The sequence below is a fragment of the Prionailurus bengalensis genome, chromosome A2, assembly GCF_016509475.1.
Source record: "Prionailurus bengalensis isolate Pbe53 chromosome A2, Fcat_Pben_1.1_paternal_pri, whole genome shotgun sequence".
Classification (NCBI taxonomy): domain Eukaryota; kingdom Metazoa; phylum Chordata; class Mammalia; order Carnivora; family Felidae; genus Prionailurus; species Prionailurus bengalensis.
This window is the reverse complement of record NC_057348.1, coordinates 138,302,416-138,315,831: the sequence shown is the minus strand read 5'-3', so window position 1 is coordinate 138,315,831 and position 13,416 is coordinate 138,302,416. Positions and strand designations below refer to the sequence as shown.

At 34.7% G+C, this 13,416-nt stretch overlaps 1 protein-coding gene across 4 annotated transcripts in view; it reads right to left on the bottom strand.

Annotated features, from left to right (window-relative positions):
* CPED1 (cadherin like and PC-esterase domain containing 1) overlaps positions 1-13,416 on the bottom strand; it is a 272,086-nt gene that overhangs the window by 134,435 nt on the left and 124,235 nt on the right. For 2 of the 4 annotated variants that reach the window (XM_043589341.1, XM_043589342.1), the window contains exons 7-13: positions 12,007-12,149; positions 11,153-11,225; positions 9,641-9,808; positions 8,281-8,385; positions 6,465-6,634; positions 2,210-2,280; positions 396-446 (exon numbers count right to left, since the gene is read on the bottom strand). In XM_043589341.1, the coding sequence (XP_043445276.1) occupies positions 396-446; positions 2,210-2,280; positions 6,465-6,634; positions 8,281-8,385; positions 9,641-9,808; positions 11,153-11,225; positions 12,007-12,149 (781 nt within the window). The remainder of the gene's footprint in view (positions 1-395; positions 447-2,209; positions 2,281-6,464; positions 6,635-8,280; positions 8,386-9,640; positions 9,809-11,152; positions 11,226-12,006; positions 12,150-13,416) is intronic. The other 2 variants (XM_043589343.1, XM_043589344.1) reach the window with 1 other exon arrangement.

Sequence of the window (13,416 nt, the reverse complement as noted above, 5' to 3'; positions counted from 1 at the left end):
CCTAAAAATCAATGTATAAAGCAGATAAGCTTAAGTGTTTCCACTTGAACAGTCTCCAAGGCAAAGCCTTAATACCCTAAGGACTCCTCAAAATGAGTTTGAAAGTCACTGTCCTTAAACAAACACATGAGCACAATATTTCATGTTCAAAAACAGAGATACAAAAATGCTCTTCTTATGCAAAAGGGACAGATAACAACTTATTCAGAAACTTCTAAAAATGTACTTAATATTTATTTATTTATTTATTTATTTATTTATTTATTTATTTATTTTACTGCAATATTAATATTGTAGTCTATAAGTGTCCAACTATGAGAAAATGACGATTTCTTCAACGCAGGGCTATGCCTCGCTATTGGTTATGCCACTGAAAGACTTTAATTGGAACTCACCATTACTACAATGAACTTCTTTGGTTTCACTCATAATTCGTGGAACAGAAGCTAAAAAAAGAAAAGTTAATTTAAAATGAAAACTATTAATCAAAACAAAAAGAATACATATTCATTAATCTCAAACAGCACAACTTAGTAAAACACATATTTTATTACTTAACTTATTACATCAGAAAGCACTTCTTAGTTAAACTGAAAGCTATGTAAAATAAAAGAAGTTACTCGGTTCAAATCTCAGAAGAATGAGTTTTCCAAATAGGAAAATATTAGGGGAGAAAAATGAATGGTCTAAACGTCTCCATTGCCTGAAGGTGATCTACTGAGATTCCTTCTAGTTCTATGATTTTATGACTTTAATATCCCAAATCATTAGAATTACAGAAATTCTATCCAGTTGATTCCACTGACATTTACTCTTAAGTTTCTGAATCGAACCAAACATCTCTATAAAAAACTCCTTAGTAAATACTGATGGAACAAAGGAATGAATAAACGTACTCAGAATGCTTAAATTATTCATTTAAAGAGAAAAAATGGTGGGAACCAGAAAGAGAGTAGCAGTCTATAATCAGTTCTTCACTGGGCTTACCACTTCATTCTGTTGAATCAGTCTTTCTCAAACTTTAGCATGCCTCAGAATCAACTGAAGGGCTTCTTAAAATACAGAGTGCTGGGGTGCCTGGGTGGCTCTATGGGTTAAGCACCTGAACTCAGGCATGATCTCGCGGTTTGGAAGTTAGAGCCCCACATCAGGCTCTCTGCTGTCAGCACGGAACCTGCTTTTGATCCTCTGTCCTCCTCTCGTTCTGTCCCTCCCCTCGGCTTGGATTCCCTCTCCCTCAAAAAATAAAATAACACTCAAAATAAATAAACACTTAAGAAAAATACAGAGTGCTGGGTCTCATACCCAGAAAAGTAGGATTCTGATTCAGCAGATATGAATCATCTAAATTTCCCAGGTGATGTTGATGTTTCTTCTGGTCTAGGGGACACACATGTTGAGAACCACTGTATTGTATTAAACCTTGATTTGTACTAGGAAAATTCTGATTTCTAAAAAATTGTAGACACGTAGTACTTCTTTTCATCTTTTACTCTTAAAGTTAGAAACATTTTCTTTTTGTATGACAAAAAGCTCAGATGTTCTTTAGAAGGAAAAATTTAGAACATAAAGATAAGTCCAGGAGAGAAAATTACAATCACCATTAGTTTTCCCTGAGGCCCAAGGTGCTTGTAGCCAATTCTTTCATTTAATGATATACCATAAACATCTTTCATGTCATAAATAACTCTTCTGCAATATTGGAATGGCTTTATCATATTTTGTTGGAAATCTATAACTTAATTTATTTATCCAATCCAGTATTGTTACAGTAGAAGTAAGTGTATTATAAGTAATTTTAGAAGTAACTGTAGAAAATAGAAGTTTCTAATTTTTTTTATTTATTAATAACTCATGTAACTAAACTTCTGTGTACATTCTTAATTATTTGCTTAAATTGAATATCTAGGAGTGAAATTTCTGTGATGCAAGAACAACTTTTAAGGATTTTCTTATATGTTGTTATGGTCCTTAAGGGAGGTTGCTCAGTTTAACTAGCACACGTAGCATGAGAATGCTTACTTCCCTACACTTTCCCCAGCTCTATTATCTTTAAGAGGCAAAATCGTTTCAAATTTGAAGGAAAATCGTATTTCCTAGTTTGACTTCCATTTTTTATTGCTAATGAAGCGAAACACTTTCTTATGTATTTTTTGAGCCACGCAATACTTATTTTCATGTTGGAATCAGCGAGACCATATCTTTTTACCTTTTTTATTTTCAATTGCATCAAATGGCACTTGTGGTTTTTCAATGTTCTCATCCTCTGTGAAAGAAGCCCTGCAAATGCAATGCCAAAGAAATCTAGATCAATGAAATGAGCACAATTCATGGAAATTACATTGAACACACTATTTTGTGTGTGTGTGTGTGTGTGTGTCCTGTGTGGGCACAGATATTTTGATGAACACAAAGAAAACACTTTCTGGATTCCACTCCTCAAAGCTGGCAATCTCACCTCAAGTGAGGTGGGTGGAAATCTCATCATCTCCAATCAGCAGAAGTACATTTGAAGAAAACCAGGGCAAAAAGTCACTCTTCAGTCCAAAAGTGAGCGATCTCTGATAGCCTGGGTCCAACAGAAGTGAATTTGGGAACACACATTCTTACTGGAATTTGTTTGGAAAAAATTACACAGTCTTGAAGTGAGAAGCTTGGAGCCCTGAGACATAGACTCAGGAGAACATGCATATAACCTAAGAAACAGAAGCGTACTCTGCAGAAAATGACCTATGTCTTCCTGCATCTTCTATCCTTAAACACTAACTACGCTTAACAGTAAGGGTTAGTTCTATCTAGTGTGTTTGCCTCAGTTTTCTGTTGTATAACTAGATGCTTAGCCAGATACCCCTCTAAATCCTCAAGTTTGGTACCAAATAATCTAAACTGCAGCAGAAAAATTGCTGGTCCTGATGATGGAGACTACTTTCCCGGCCTGAGCTGTGATTCTCCATTTCTCCTGCAGCAGAACAGAGATAACAGCCCTGGCCTTACTTCACAGGGATGAGAATGAAATCAAATGCCCTGTGTTAAATTACATTTTATAAATATTTATTGTCCCAGATATTGTGCTGGGCACTGTGGTAGAGAAGAGATGAATAAGGCATATTCAGTATTCAAAAATTCAAAATACAAACATCAGCAAATTACGAAGAATCAGGGAATTAAAAGTATTGCAAATGTTGGAAGGTGTGATAATTTTATTTCAGTTTACTTTGTAAAGGTGTTTTTTTTTTTCCTTGATACATACAGTGAAGTAATTAGGGGTGAAAAATAATAATGTCTAGGACTTACTTTACAATATTTCCTTCCTCCCAAGGAATGAAGAAACATAAAGCAAGCATGGGGTTAGATATGTTTAGTTGAAGGTTGACTGAGTGCCAGGCCAAATTAAAAAAAAACCAGCTCTGAATTCATAGAAGCAAAAACTCTAAGTGAAGCTCATAAAAGATACAACCCTGAAATGCACGTACACTGAATTAGTATCTTAATGGGATGAGATGCTTTGTATGTTAAAGCATCCTGCAGTGATTCCTTATGCAATTTTGTGAATAAATTATTTGTTTTAAAAATGTGGATTTTTCATGGAAAGCGTATGATGAGAGCAAAGCAACTGTATTTCTAGTAAAGTGAGAATTAACAGATAGCACACAAATATTGATAGTAAGCAACATTTTCATTTTGCTCAGATTTACACTAATTCTGTTGGGACCTCTGGATTCTAAGCCTCAGGGCGCACACATAAATAATTATCACTTTTTCTAACTCTTGCTTTTCTGACTTTATCTCTTCTCACCCTGTTGCTCTAAGCAAATGATCTTTATTTGAAAGGAAGCGTGAGGGGTGCCTGGGTGGCTTAGTCGCTCAAGCATCCGACTCTTGATTTTGGCTCAGGTCATAATCTCATGGTTTGTGAGATCAAGCCCCACACCAGCCCTGCACTGATAGCATGGAGCCTGCTTGGGATTCTCTCTCTTCCCCTCTCTGCCCCTCCCCTGCTGGCGCATGTGTATGTGCTCTCTGTTCTCTCTCTTTCAAAATAATAAATAATCTTTAAAAAAGGAATCATGAAGTCATTAATCCCTACAGGTAGCATAGGTATGTAAAATTGGCTAGAAGTAGAAAAAGCTGGAGGTGACTATTGTGAAGATAAGGACAATGACAAATGACTACACCTGACCTCCCTTCTGCAGGATGAACTGGAATAAAGACTGGAACATGGACATGAGGCCAGGGTCCTAATCTCTCCTCTATTTCTCTTACCTGTGTGGCTTGAGCAAACGATCCACCTTTTTTTCATCCTGGTTTCCTTGTCTGGAAAATATGTATAATATGCACCCTCCTTGTAATACAGCATGGATGATAATTAAATATACATATGCTCCCAGGTAAATTTGAAGATAATTAGAATTGAGTTTTATTTCTTGAAATGTTCTCAGGTGATTTACCTAATTGCTTTTTGATAAAGATCTGAAGTTTAATTTTCTGTGTTAAGTTAGATAAATCTTTTGAACTTGTCTTACTTTTCCTATAAAAGAAAGAAAACTATTTCCTCCACTGTAGATCCTAAAGTGACCTTTGGATAGCAGAGAAACATGAAAAGTCAATATTAATATTTATTACCTACTTGCCCTGCAGCATACCAGACACCATGTGGTACGTGGAAATTATCTTATTCAATTCTTGTAAAATAATGTGTGGTAGGTAGTATAATCCATATTTTATAGATGTGGAGATTGAGTCTCAGAGGGGTCAAAACTTTAGCTGCTGTAATTAATAAACTCTAGTGTTGGGATATTTGAATCCATGTCTGTCTGATTCAAAAAAGTCCTGATCACTTTCTACACTGATCACTTTCAACACTGACCACTAATACATTCCTTTATTTAAAGGGAATCAGTTAGGGTTAGGGTTAGGGTTAGGGTTAGGGTTAGGGTTAGGGTTACAGTTAAATTTAAGATAAGCCCCTTACTTAACCTTACACTACATGTGACTCTTGAGAAAAACTTGCTGAGAAACAAACTTTCCAATGCTTGCATATCTCAAGGGAATTTAGTCAAAGTTAAAAACAGTAGCTAAATCAAGTTTGCTCCTCCCAACTGATAATGAATGAGACAGACTCGGATTCCTTGAGTGAGTGCAAAGAACAGAGAAACAGGCACTGAGGTCTATTATTTAAAACCTACTTTTCAAGCAAACAAACTTTCTGTTTGGCTTACTACTTCGGGCATTTAGGGAATAAGGCCAACTTCATAACGTTATGACAATTAAGGTGAGTTCTGATCCTGAGTAATGTGCTAAGAATTCGTCAAATATATGAGTATTTACATTTTTTAATTAAGAAAAAATTATTGTGGATCTGCTTTCATTATCTCCTGAGGTAGAGGGAAAGGAAGCAGCACTCAGGAGAACCAAAGCCATTCCTTCCTGAGGGTAACTGCAAGAGACATAAGTGGTGATAGCCTGGCCATTTCATCTTTCATCTCCCTAGGAGGTTTTAGGTTTGCTTCTGTTTTCCTGGCAGTAGAAAAGTCAAATATTCCCTGAATTCCATCCTATAAAAGAAAAGCAGACTTAGCCAGTGTGTTAGGCACTGTCCATTTTCAACAATTACAGGAGATGTTAATGTGTTCACCTGGCTTATCCTTTCTTCCATCTGCTCATTACTACCTTTCATTAGAATGAAAGTGGAAGGGGGAGCCCAAATGTTTCCCTCTGAGATTCTACCTTCTTTTTTTTCTTTAATTTTTCAATGGTTATTTATTTTTGAGAGAGAGAGAGAGAGAGAGAGAGAGAGAGAGCGTGCAGTGGAGGCGCAGAGAGAAAGGGAGACACAGAACTAAAGCAAGCTCCAGGCTCTGCACTGTCAGCACAGAGCCTGACGTGGGGGTGTGAGTATGTGACCTGAGCCGATGTCGGATACTCAACCGACTGAGGCACCCAGGCTTCCCGAGATTCGACCTTCTAAAAAAAAAAGAAAAGTTCTACTCTTCTGGCAGGGACAGACATATTTATAAATTTGGATACATTCTGCCCACTTTAAAGCCATGCCTCAAAAACTCTTTAAATAAATGTTCACACCATCTTGGGCTCCACGCTGACTGATGGTTCATTAAAAAAAAAAAAAAAGAAAGAAAAAAGTCACTCAAGTCTTTCTGTCTGATACGCCTGTAATTCAAGGATATATATCACAGAATGAAACAAATTTGAGGGTTTTCATTTTAAACATTACTCTTTAGAGTCAAGTCCTGTTGGTTTGAAAAACTGTTGGATGTGTTCTTATTACAGTGTTTGAAGACCACTAGAATTGTTATGGTTTCAAGGCTTTACAGAAGCTTATTTTCCAGAGCACAAATTTTTGGACACATTTCTTTTTGTTGCTTTCTTTAATGCAGGCAAAATCTTTTGAAATCAATCTTTAGAGAATTTTTGGATTGCACAATTCAAATTTGTGGCTATCTTACCATTCCAGTGGGTGTAGCTGTGCGTTTTTATTCAGGACCCGAAATTGTTCAAATACATTTAAAAGAGACCAGTACTGAGTCAGGACTGAACCAGGTTGTCCCATAGGATTTGCCATATCATAAAATTCACGCATCAAAGACTGAATCCCAGGAGCAGTAGATGGGAAGAGCTGAAAAGAAACAGTCAAAATGAGAATATCTGAATAAGTTATGGAAAATAATTTAAAAGGTGTTATTACTAGAAAAGTCTTTGTATTTTATTCAGCTGTTTTTAAAAATCAGATATTTATTTAAAATCCATTGGTCAGTTTCATAATATAATTTTCTGTGCAGTTGTCAAGGTAAATGTCACTTTTTATAAGGAACAAATTTTGTTGATCATATTTCTAAATAGGATGAGTTTTCTTTCTCTTTTCATTGAATGGAAATGGTCATCTCCTTCCTAAAGATATCTGAGTACAGGTGAATGACAGACTGAGTCAGGCAGTAGGAAGAATGAGGAGAAATTGCTTTGGATTACAAGTGAACTTTGTCAGGGTGAGAGATATTAATCCTACAAAAAAATCTAGTCATCCTCTTTTGACACCGAGAGTCAGGAAATTAGGATATGCTCTTTCTCCTGCGAAATAATTCTGTAGTCTGTGCCGAGTGATGTTCACTACATTCACAATATCTTAAATTATGAATTCCTGAAGAATGAGACCTCTTTCTTTATATTTGTAGAATTTTGATCCAACTGTCACAAATGTAATATGGGTATGTTTAAATTAATTAAAATAATCTACCAATTAAATTATCTTTGGGGCAAAAGCTTACTTTGAATCCTCTAAAATACGAGTCTATTTTGATGAGCAATGATTGTTGTATGTAAGTGATGAATCATTAAATTCTACTCCTGAAACTAATATTGCACTGTATGTTAACTAAACTAGAATTTAAAGAAAAATTTGGAAAAAATAAAATAAAATGAGTCTAAATTATAAAAACAAGTGCCAAACATTCACTAATTAACTTAGTAAATTAGTTATAACTCAGATAAGTATAATGTGAATACATGGTTTTTTAAGTAAAAAATAAATGTTGATCCATACAGATTAATAACAAACTACCAGTGGACTTTTAAAAATGCTGTTTTAACAAGATGTTTTGTATAAACAAACCTTAGGTAGAAAAATATAAATCCATTGTAGTCTATCTAGACAAGTGACAGAACTAGAGAAAAAGCAAGTACTGAATGTATATGTACTAAATTATCTTGATATTGACCAATACATTAACAGAACCCAAACAAATACACAGAAAAGACAATAAAATGTCATTGATTTTTTTAGGCTGAAACCAGTAATGGTTATCATAACTATTTACATTTTCTTTCTTTGAGGTTTGCTATAGAGTTGCAACAAATTAAGATTTAGGTAGTTTTCTAAGATGTGGTCATATTCAGTAATATTTGATTTTACACGAACAAAAAGGGCACAATGAGCAGAAAGAAATTTTTGTCAAACATCAATGTCCCAAAGCAAAAAGCAAAACTTCTCTAGAAAAACGTGGGCATTTTTCCTTAAGAACTGCCATATACTGGCAGCCCTACTGATCTCATATCCTTTAGCTTGAATAAGCCATGTATTATTTGCAAAGTCCTAAAGAAAATGGATTCTGCTCATTTTAATATTTAGATCTCTGAAAAGAAGAAAGAAGCTTACAAAGGTTTCTGGTTCTTAACGAAATATCTTCATCAAGTGAAAATCAAATAGCTTATGGCTGATCTACTATAATCTCAGTGATCATGAGGAATCAAATGTCACTTTTGTTTTACCAGTTGGAATGGCCCCAAACTCCCAAGTTCCTTTATGAAAGTCATAATTGAGTGCATCTCCTCTAAAGACAGGCATTGATTTGGTTCCTTTTGATAGTTTTCGCCCTATAATGGGGGAGGGGAACAAATCTTAAGCAATTGTTACCAAGTCAAACCATGTTTAGCCCAATTGCTTCCCACTTTATACACCAAAGTTTGAACTCTACAAACAGCTGAGCTAATTAATGCTAAATAATACATAGTAGCTTCAGCTTGTCACAACAGTGTCTGACTCTAAGAAAATTTCATATTTGACAAAGAGATGCTGAATGAAATTGCTCAATAGTGCTTTGGTAGTAAGCCTGGGGAGATGAGCCCTATAGGGTAGACGGTGTGTGACAATTTGGGAACGCAGGAAGAGTCCTCTTCAGCCCTCAAAGTACCAGAGGTCAGAGCAGCAAATTAACATGTGAATCTCTTCCAACTTACAGTTTTGGAGTTTGTGGATTCTGATAAATGGTCCCCCTGCCCCATTTTCCCCTCACATCTATTTTTTTCCTGATGCATCCCAGAGAGGAGAAGTTGCAAATATTTTCCATTCCTTCTGGGTGAAGTGGTTCTAACGGTTTTAATGACAATCTACTCACTAGTGAAGGAAAATAGGGAACTAGAAGGAGAATTAATAAAATCTCAGGGAAACAGCAGTCTGTAAAGTTATGTTCTATCTCTCACAAACAACTCTCCACAGAGCAAGAACGTTGTGAGAATTTCCATGTTCTACTCTTCCAAGTTTTCTGAATACGGGTTTTAAAACAGAAAGACGTATAGAGAATAATGCTGTACTTAGTAATCTGTACAGATTTTCTGATCCATCAAGAAAAGTTATATTAACATGTCATTAAAAAATTAACCAATGCTACTACGAAGCACTACATCCTAATCATCAGAAATCTAAGCAAAGATGTTAACCAGATGTGAATTCTTTAAAAATTAGTATTATAACTCCAGTGCCTTGGTGTCAATCTAGAGCACTTACTGCTATTCTAGACTGGCTCCAAAAAGTTCTCTTATTATCTCTATTCCTCTTAAAGAATTCTAAATAACATAGAATATGTATTATTCATAATACCCACAAACATTCCTTAGGAATTAGGAATTGCCTTATTTTAACCCATAACTGCATCAGAATCAGTCACTCATACTTAGTTGACGTAAAATAATATTAGTCCTTAGGTTAGAAAAATATTAAGAGATGTAATATAATGGATACCAATTAGTTTCAAATGAATTATCAATTTGCTTAACTGCACAATAAAGAAAATGGCACCTTCCAAAGAATGACTTGAAAGAAATATTTGTCACTACAAGAATATGCACTTACCTTAAAAACACCTGATATATAAAGTCCCTGAAATATCTCAGAAAACATGGGAAGTGAAGATTCATTAGAGAAGAGAAAATTGAAAGTATCTTGTAAAAGGAATTCTTCTGTGTTTTGGTCCTCAAAATCCGTATTATCACCATCTTGAAAATTTAAATGCTCATGCACCTGTGGAAGAGTAAAAGCACAGCAAATATTTTTCATTGACTTTTATATTAATGCAGTGGAATCACTTGTAAGACATGATTCATTCCTGTTGGATTGTAGATCAGAACTGACATCTAGTGGCCTTTTTGGAGGTCAACAGTTTTATAAAATATAAGAAATGTTCTTTTGAAGATACAATTTTTATAAGAAAATTAATGGATTATAAAGTCACTTAAGTTTATCTTGAAACTCTTTACTGTTAGAATTCGTGTCCATGAAAGATAATAAGTAACAGTTCGGAACAATAAATTTTAAAGAACACACTAAGATGTGTGCAAGATAATGAATAATTTAAAATGTAGATTCATGAAGTTTCAAAATTTTATGAATGAGTCTTTGAGCTATTAAACTAAATGTCTGAGCCACATATAATATAATCACTCCCCTTGTACAATAGTTTGAAATGCAGTCAATGCAATATGAAGTTGAAATCTGATTGCTCATAATTTTATTTTGCTCCTCTTCCCTTCTTCCTACTCCATACCCCAAAATAAAGCTTTCTGTAGACTTATTCAATGTTTTTAAATCTTCTTGCCACAAAGGGATATTTTAGATGAGAAATATGTAGGAGATGATCTGAATGAGTTCATTTAATTTGAAAGGAAGCAAAAGAACCAGGGTATATAAAAAAACACTCTTCAATTTACACATATTTTATACTAGGAAAAAAAACCATATATTTGAAAAATTCCCATGGCTTTTTAATTAATATATAGGCCAATTTAAAACTAAATACCTAGGGGCACCTGGGTGGCTCAGTCCATTGAGCATCCGATTTCCACTCAGGTTATGATCTCAGGGTTCATGACTTGGAGCCCTTCACTGGGCTCTGTACTGACAGCACAGAGTCTTCTCTGTCTCCTTCTTTCTCTGCCCCTCTCCCACTCACTCACTCTCCTTCTCAAAAACAAACATTAAAAAATAAAACTAAATATCTATATGTAAAGAATAAGAGTTATATATATAAACTTAAGGGAATAAGCTGGGTAACTGCTATTTTCTATTACCCAAATGTCTACCACTTTATTTCATAAACAGTGACTGAACCATAGAAAAATCTGTGCCTGTTCCACAGTGAGGCATAGTAGGGACTGGACCTCAAATCATAGATTCTCCATACATTAGTTAATTTTCTGAACTACTGTAAAATATAAGCCTGTAGCGACTTTAAAACAAGTTGCTATTTATTGGTTGGTTACTATGAATGCAAACAACGCGTGCACACACATACACACACACACACACACGCACATAGATCATTCAGCATAAGGCGGGAAGCTCACAGAAAGCCTTTGGCATACGCACCTGGAGCACAACAGGGTACCTGAAATTGTAGTAACCAATATCAAAAGTTAAAAGTTGAAAACATAATCTGCATCTGAAATAAAAACACAAGGTAATATAAAAATATATTCTTTTTGCTACATTTACTCTATCATTTGATGCATTATTAACAGTTACTACAGTTAAATTTCAAGGTATGTATTAATTAAAGAGAGCAGTGGCTTGGATAATATGGAATTACATGCAACCTATTTTTAAATTGGAATTTGTTTTGTTCCTTGTAGAAAATACAAATATAACGCATTAAACAATGAGTTTAATAATACATTAAACATATGAGTTTACTTCATGAAAATGCAAATATGGAGAAGGAAACTCTCCTACTCCTACACGCTGGGCATTCTTATTCACATAGGAAACATGATAAAGCTTCATTGAGCCACCTCCTTTTTGTTGACATTGTAAATTTAACTTTTTTTTTCTAGAAAAAGGGCATTAAATTACGTTGAAGTAGGCTGTAACATGAAAATAGTAGCTATTGACTGTTGTTAATAAGGGCCATAAGTAAAATTACACCTAGTCAATGCAAAGTGCATATGATAGAAATACCTAAGCTTAAAAAGGAGATACAATTAAAATCCACTTAAATAATGTGTGCTTTATTTCTTGTCACTATTATCTAGACACTAACAAGTCTGTAACATGCTTTGAAGTGTAGGATCTACAAATATGGAAAGATGCTTGCAAGTCCATATTTATATACTGACATAACATTTTCCAAATAGCACCTACTTGTAATAATTAAGATATATTTTCACTAATAATTTTTAGATTGGGGTTTTTAAATTTTTTTTAATGTTAAATTTTGTTTTTACCTATTGAAGGCCTTTGGTCCCAGAGTAGATGTTTCACTGAATACTTCAGCTGCTAGGAGGAGTTTGCTAATTGCTTCCTTCATATTATCAAAAGCCTGAAGAGGTGAACTGGCTGTCAGGAATGTCTCAAAAAATGTTTGCAACTGTGAACAAAGTAAAGGGTTAACTATTGAGTCAATAATCTCAGTTTGTCTATCATTTCCAAGGTGACCAGTTTGAAAGATTCTGTTAGGTTATATCTTCCTGTCATGTTCAAAAAAAACTCCTTAAATAGGAAAGTTTGGTAACCTATATATAATATATATGTATAGGGTGTGTATATACATACGCATATATCTTACATATAATATACTGAAAGTGTATATAATATACTAAAAGTATGTTATAAATGAATATTATGTATATAATATTCAATGTCTATTATGTACATAATATGCAATATGTATAGATTATACACATTTAAAAAAATTTTTAAGGGGAGCCTGGCTGGCTCAGTCGGTTGAGCGTCTGACTTAGGCTCAGGTCATGATCTCGCAGTCTATGAGTTCGAGCCCCGCATCGGGCTCTGTGCTGACAGCTCAGAGCCTGGAGCCTGCTTCGGATTCTGTGTCTCCCTCTCGCTCTGCCCCTCCTCCGCTCATGCTCTGTCTCTCTCTCTCTCTCTCTCTCTCTCTCTCTCAAAAAATTTTATTTAATTATTAAGCCTTTCAACTGAATATAGGGTGCACTACATCTTATAATTTAAGTTACTTTAGCATTTTGGCTTCCCTTTCCCTCATTTCACAGCATCTAATCATGGAAAGTGAAAAGGAATTATTAACAAGAACTTGTGATCAGAACTTACAGGTTTAATTCGTGACTCTACAAACTAGATGACCTTGGACTGACAACTCACTTTGGATTTCTGTGTTCTCTTTAAAATGGGTGAATACTACCAACAAGAGAGCTGTCAATACAAATCGGAAGAAAGTGTACTTGAAAGCCACTGTAAGGTATGAAATCCAAATCCAAGCTTTTTAGTATTGCCACTTTTCTGTATGTATTGGAACAAAAATAACTGCATGAAAGCTGCTTTTTCACAGCATCTTGCTATGGGAGACCTAGCCAACTAATGAAGAATCTAAGAGAGTCTCAGTCTCCTCTTAACGTTTTCGTTTAAGGAACGTTTCATGTGGATAGAAAAGATAGGGCAGTATTACAAAAAGGAGAATAAAGCTCAGGCTTATGTTTTCTTAGAAATACCATTGTTCATGTTGTAAACAGCCATTTTTATTTGCTTAAGTATTAAAACAATCACAACAACAAAACTACCTCTTGAAGATGCTTAACATCAAAGTTCAAGTCAAAATTTTTAAAAAGCATAAAACAAACTTCATATTGGGTTGTACACTTTCTTTGGATAAATATAAT